Genomic DNA, 7025 nt, shown 5'->3' on the forward strand with positions numbered 1-7025 from the left:
TTATATATTAATTATGAAATATTTATATAACCATCATTGTATTATTTTAGGAAAAAAATTTAAATTTTAAAAATGTATATTAATATTGTACCGAGTAATTGATTTCATTTCATTAATTAAACTAATTAATTTATATTTTAATACATATTACATCAATCCTTTATAACCTTGTTTAGTGTATAGATGATTCTAAAAAAAATAATATCATCTTGGTATTTTAGAAAAAAATTAAAATTTTAAATTTTGAAAACTATAGGTATGTAATATAAAATTTTTTATCGAATCTGGCTATGTAATACAAATAAAATTTAACTCAAATCTCAATATTTCAGGAAAATGATTAGAAAAATAAAACATAATATCTTAATCTAGCTAATTAACCCCTATTTATTACAACAATTCATTTTATTTATTTTTAGAATAATTTGCGAATTACTGTTTAAAAGTTTAGTACTTTTGCGAATTACTGTCTATCAACGTTTATTTTTTGCAAGTTACATTCACCAAATTATTAAAGTTTATAGGTTCAAACCAAAAATATAAATTTTCGACCACTTAATCTAAAATTCTAACCACCAAAATGGTTGGAATTCTGTGTTTTAGCTTGAATCTATAAATTTTAATACTTTAGTGGTTGTAATTTGCAAAATATAAACATTAAGATTGTAATTCACAGAAGTACTAAACTTTAAGGCTTCTCAAATGTTAATATAACAAAAAAAAATTTGATTGATATTTTATTATAAAATGATCTTAGAAAGAATTGATAATTATTTCATGTTGATCAATTTTAGTAAAGATTGATGATTGATAATTATTAGACCATTTTTTATATATTACACAAGGAGAAGAAACTTTCTATAATTAAGTTTGATAGAATAAGTGGTCATTTGATTTATATTTTATTATAGAATGATCTTAGGAATATATTATTATCAACCTAAAATTAGCATAAGATTGATAATTAATGACCATATTTGATTAATTAATGTGATTGATATAAAATAGAAAATAATTTTTCTAATTACCATATTTAGCCGAATGAAGGAATTTTCTAGTATATACCCTTTTGTCTTTTGGAGGAAAAAATATTCAATGTGAGAATGAGAATGACATGCGTCCTATTGAAGAACCCTTCTAGTATATGGTAATAGATAGATAGATAATAGATAGATAAATTCGATTGATTGATACAAATTGATTTTCTGTTACAATAAACTGAAGAAACAATAGTCGGGCTAATAGCTGCTTTAGTAGCTGCAATAGCTATAAAAAATTGAGAAAATATTTCCTTTTAATTGGCGACTATCAAAAAAATCAAAAAATGTTACAAATTTAGATTAACTATATTCAAATAAGTTCAAGACACATCGGTGCCCAAACCAAATTTTGACTCATGACTAATCCATAAATGCCCATCGAAAAAAAGCACTCAAAACAAATGCATTTTCATAGTTACAAATGTACAAATTAATGGAGTATAAAAAAAAAGATTCTTGAACGTAAAAGTGTTCATGCAAGTCAGGTATTTCAGATCAATTAAATTTTAAAATTTGTATCTCTATTGATTTCTACTTCAATTATAAAATTAAATATAATGAGTTATTAGTATGTTTTGAACAAGTCTAGTTACGAAATAAGAAATGACGATTGCAATTAGAGTTGTAGTGACCCAATTCGAAAATTCGATCCGAAATCGAAGGTAAACCGACCTAAAAATATGTTCTTTTTTAGGTTTATCGAACCGACGTTACCCGACCCGAAGCTATACTCGAACCGGTTGACAACCGAAAATGGGAAAACTGAACCCGAGCTGTAACTGATTTTTCTAACCGACACATAAACGTTAACCGAGATTACTCGAACTTAATAATGACCCACCGAAGTCATATTCGATCTGAATCATGCTCGAGACCGAACTCGATCCGGCTAAAACCGACTTAACCCGAACAAAGTTTAGATCGAATTACTGTAAACTTAAACCAATTTTTTACATAGAAGTATGATCGACTCGTATTCAATCATCTTATTAGTTATTTTAATAAAGTGATAAATATTTTTATAAAATAATTTTAAAATACATGGTTTTATATATTTAGAGTTAATAATCAATGGTCAATGTTTATTTAACTACTTTTAATCGAATTAGATGAAAATTGATAAAATTTTATAATTTTAATTTCTGATCAAACAAGTAAAAGTAACAATGTAATAATGATCACTAATTGATTTGCATTTTCACTATTTTGCTTTAAGTAAATGAACCTTATCATCAATTAAAAAATGACTAATAATGTAATCTGATACTGACTCGATCAATAGTAATTAGTAATTCGCAATTCATAGCCGAGTTCTACTTGAAAAATACCCGAACCCATTCTGTACCCGGTAAAACTGAACCAATTATTAAGCGATAACAACCCGCGACCGATTGAAACTCGACACGAACTTCAACCGACACCGAACTGATGCTAATATGATAGTTCGAATAACCGATCTTCAATTGAACCGTGACTAACCGACCCGACCCGAGTGTGACCCGTCACAACACGCATCCGAAAAATAACCGATCCGAAATACAATCGAATCAATTTCTACCCATCCTAAACCAACCTAATTAAACAAATAACGCATCTATTTACAATTAACAACCCCAAAAGGAAAAAAATACCCAAAATTTAAAGAGTGAGCTAATTACAACTCATAGTATGAAGCCAAAAAAAAAAAGTTTTTTTTTTAAAAAAAAGAATTGACTTACAGGCTTACAGCAATATCACCCCACCTCCGAACACCCGCGTCTTCTCCAACCCAACCCACATTCTCTCTCTTTCTCTTTCTCTTTCTCTTTCTCTTTCTCTCTCTAACATTCCCAATCAAATCACATTAACAGCAAACTTAACCAAACCTTCATATCCTCTTTCTCTCTTTCTGCCATTGTCGCATTTCTTCTAAATCTCTCCTTCTTTCTTCCTCTTCTCTTCTGTTCATCACTTTCTCTCTGTACTTTTCATTACTATTTCATCCTTAATCTCTTAAATCTCACTTTTTTTAATGCTACTTTCACTCCCTTCGATCTGTAAGTTCTTCCCTTTTTTCCACATTGTTTTTTTCTTCTTTAATCTCGAATTTGGATTGTTGATTGATTCTTGTTGTTTCCTTCTAATTTGGGTATTTTTAGTTTTAAATTGCAGAAAATAATTGTGTTTTTATTTTTTTTATATGCATATTTGGCAGTAGTTAAGACGATTTCGTTTTTGCTTGATTGTGTTTGTAATTTAGGGTTCGTAATAGTTACTATTTTTCACTGTATTATTCATCATTTAGTACAAAATGAATGATAAAGATTATAATGCCAAGTATAGTTTAAATTATTATGAATTTGAAATATTTTGTTTTTTGGATTAGTGATTAATTCGAATTCGGGTTTTATTTGTTATTCTGCATTTTTGTCATTTTTGAGTGAATTATACTTTTATTTGGTTTTATTCAATATTGTAACAGGATTATAACAAAAGAAAGGTTGTGATTTGATTGAATGTACTTGATGTATTTATTTATTTTATTATCAGGGTTATGAAAGGGAGATTTTGACAGATGTTGACTTAGCTTAAAATGAGCCAGACAGAAATTACTAGTGCAAAACCTGATCTTGTTCCTCTTGGGACGCTGATCGGTCGGGAACTTAGGTCTGACAACGTCGAGGAACCGGTAATTAGGTATGGACAAGCAGCCTTAGCCAAGAAAGGGGAGGATTATTTTCTAATTAAGCCTGATTGTCAAAGAATTCCTGGGAATTCTTCTACTTCCTTTTCAGTTTTTGCGGTAATTTTCTGGTAATTTACGATTTATTATTGCTAATTACTTTGATTTTTATATGGCTTGTGAAAGTTACTGAACTTTGGATTTCTGGATAGATATTTGATGGTCATAATGGCATATCAGCTGCTATATTTGCCAAGGAGAATTTGCTGAATAACGTATTGAGTGCGGTTCCTGAAGGTGCTAGTAGGGAAGAGTGGCTTCAGGCGCTTCCTCGAGCGTTGGTTGCTGGGTTTGTTAAAACTGACATTGAGTTTCAGCAAAAAGGTTTTTGTTTGATGTTTTGGTTTAGTTCTTAGCTGTTGCAGTAATGTATATAGTTTTGGTGGTCTCATTCTTCTATAATCAACAGGTGAAACATCAGGGACAACTGTTACTTTTGTTGTTATAGATGGGTGGACTGTGACTGTTGCATCAGTTGGGGATTCAAGATGTATATTGGACACACAAGGCGGTGTTGTTTCTCTCTTGACAGTGGATCACCGCTTGGAAGAGAATGAGGAAGAAAGGGAACGTGTCACAGCTAGTGGGGGTGAGGTCGGAAGGCTCAATGTTTTTGGGGGCAACGAGGTCTTACTTCTGGCTTTTTTGGTGATTGCTGTTGGGTAAAATGCAGTAGAATATGCTAAAATTTTGATGTCGATGTTGGCCGTGTTTTTCAGGTTGGTCCCCTCCGATGTTGGCCAGGAGGGTTGTGCCTTTCTAGGTCTATTGGTGATTCGGATGTAGGAGAGTTTATTGTCCCTGTACCACATGTCAAACAAGTGAAAGTGAGTTGTTCTGAGTCATGATTAAAATTTTATTTGGAAATTTCTTCAGAAAATTAACACTGATTTATTTCAGCTCTCTGATGCTGGGGGAAGACTGATAATTGCTTCTGATGGTATTTGGGATGCTTTATCATCTGATGCTGCTGCAAAAGCTTGTCGAGGCCTTCCAGCTGATCTTGCTGCGAAGCTGGTTGTTAAGGTTGAATTACTTTCATGGATTAGCTTTTTGGCTGTTTATTTCTTCCTTTTGGTTAGCAAATACATTTTTATCTCACCTTCCATTGATTTCTGTACAGGAAGCCTTAAGGTCAAGGGGTCTGAAGGATGATACAACCTGCTTAGTTGTTGACATAATTCCCTCTGTGCACCCCGTCTTACCTCCAATACAACAAAAGAAACACCATGGACTGGGTGGACTACTATTTGGAAAGAAATCTCGTATTTTAGCTAGCAAATCATCGAAGCTGTCTGCAGTTGGAGCCGTGGAGGAGTTGTTTGAAGAGGGTTCTGCTATTCTTGCAGAAAGGTTTATCCTTCATACATGTCTTCCTATACTTCCTAAATGTTCATTTTCTCAAGCTTTCAATGTGCTTACGATACTAATATTGTTGAAGACTAAATATGCATCTACTTGTTTTCAATATGCTTTCCTTTTGATCTCAAGTTTCTGCGTTTCATGACAATGAGATAGATGTTGATTGTACTATTGGCCAACTTACATATTTATGTTTTAGGCTCAGGCGGGGAGCTTGAAATTGACTTGAGATCAGATCCTGTTGCTCAAAACCTGAAAGCTGGATTATTCTTTTCTTTTTGCTTTGACATTAGTTGTCCTAACATTGTCATTCATTTAAGGTTTTAAATTGCCTGTTAGAAAAAAATGACCTACCACCTTCTCTATAATTATGGGTAGTGATTCTGCATTTTAGTCAAATTGTTAGGTGTTTTAATATGTTTTCTGCATGAAAGACAAAACTAAGTGGTTTACTTAGGTTATATCATTTATTGTTGTTAATCTGTTGTGGGATGGGATTAGAAAAGGATTGCCTGCATTTTTTTAATGCAAAAGTCTCAAGAAAAAAGGGGAGACAGGTAGATTTTCCGCCAATCTTTTTTATATATTGCTACTCTCTTTGGAAAATTTCCAGCTCCTGGATATCTGCTTTAGTGCCATGACCTTTGGATTTATATTTTGGCAAATTTTTTCGTTTGAATGTTTGGTGCATCAGAAAGTAGCTTTGTGGGCTCATTACGTTGACCCTATTTGGATTGCTTTATTTCATGGGCAATGATTTGAAAAAATATTTCCAAATTTATGATGCTGATGTTTGGATTTTATCTTTGCTGTTGAACCTTACAGGCTTGGGAAGGATTTTCCGATGAACCCTGATTCTGGGCTATTCAGATGTGCGATCTGCCAGGTGGATCAACCAGCAAATGAAGGTCTATCCCTCAATTCTGGCACATTTTTTTCTCCGTCGTCAAAGCCCTGGGAAGGACCCTTCCTCTGTGCCAATTGCCGAAGGAAGAAAGATGCCATGGAAGGAAAGAGGCCGATGAAACCCACAATTTCGATCTGACAATTTATCCGGTGATATAATCAAATTGTCTATATATTCTTTTTTTTTTTTGTCTGGGAAGTGTGAGCATGTTATCATCTCTGAAATGTGTGTGTAGATGTGTGTAAGAAGTGAGGTAGAGAACGAAATTTCAGTAGTTGATATTTCAGCGGAGTTAATTTTAGCAGCTCGTATGGTTATGAATTTCTGCTCGGGTTTTGGACATAACTGACGAAGTTACTCTACCGTTGTGTGATCATGTATGCACTTAGATCAGTTGCTAACAGCTTTCTTATGTAAGTAATTGGTGAATGGTAGTGATTTGCTCTATGGTAAGTTCCATGTTCTGTAGCTTGATATTACTAGTGAACAAGTATGTCAATTCTTTTATGAAATTTATTGATCCCGGTCCAACTTGACCGTGACCGGGTTTTCTATCTAGTAACGATGTGATTCATACAGCATAATCGAATCTGTATCAGTGATTTTGTTCATCAAGTGTTAAAATGAATCGATAATCACTCACTATCAACAACTACTTACATGGTGAGGAATGCCTCATATTATCAGCGGTTTTATTTGCTTTCGTAAATGAAAATCAAGTTCATTATCAAGCTAGAATTGTCATTGGTTCTCAAAAATAGATACACCGACAATGAAAATAATGTTCAAAAAATAAATTGCTTACAATGTCAACAATTTTAAACTCAAATGAATTAACAAAGAATCAAATAACAATTTCATGTGAGCAGTAAAAAATTAAGCCAAAGCATTACTCTCAAGTAAAATTCAATAAACTTGAACTAGTGCAGAAGAAAAATGCGACTGGCTAGTACTTCCTACTTCATAGTGAACACGAATAAATAAGATCATATAA

At 32.6% G+C, this 7025-nt stretch overlaps 1 protein-coding gene across 1 annotated transcript; it reads left to right on the forward strand.

Moving 5' to 3' along the window:
• The first annotated feature begins 2784 nt into the window (after positions 1–2784).
• LOC130818080 (probable protein phosphatase 2C 5) lies at positions 2785–6589 on the forward strand. The gene is made up of 8 exons (XM_057684114.1): positions 2785–3076; positions 3570–3822; positions 3915–4086; positions 4172–4389; positions 4482–4589; positions 4663–4788; positions 4886–5115; positions 5950–6589. The coding sequence occupies exons 2-8, from the start codon at positions 3613–3615 to the stop codon at positions 6167–6169; spliced, it is 1284 nt and encodes a 427-aa protein (XP_057540097.1). The 5' UTR covers positions 2785–3076; positions 3570–3612; the 3' UTR covers positions 6170–6589.
• The last annotated feature ends 436 nt before the right edge of the window (positions 6590–7025 follow it).

This window comes from Amaranthus tricolor, chromosome 7 (assembly GCF_026212465.1).
Source record: "Amaranthus tricolor cultivar Red isolate AtriRed21 chromosome 7, ASM2621246v1, whole genome shotgun sequence".
Classification (NCBI taxonomy): Eukaryota; Viridiplantae; Streptophyta; class Magnoliopsida; order Caryophyllales; family Amaranthaceae; genus Amaranthus; species Amaranthus tricolor.

Excerpts from the sequence above, each read along its gene's own strand:
- LOC130818080 (XM_057684114.1), top strand. The coding sequence starts at position 3,613 with ATGAGCCAGACAGAAATTACTAGTGCAAAACCTGATCTTGTTCCTCTT. Across the intron at positions 4,390-4,481 it reads ATGTTTTTGGGGGCAACGAG|GTTGGTCCCCTCCGATGTTG; the intron begins GTCTTACTTCTG and ends CGTGTTTTTCAG. Across the intron at positions 4,789-4,885 it reads CTGCGAAGCTGGTTGTTAAG|GAAGCCTTAAGGTCAAGGGG; the intron begins GTTGAATTACTT and ends ATTTCTGTACAG.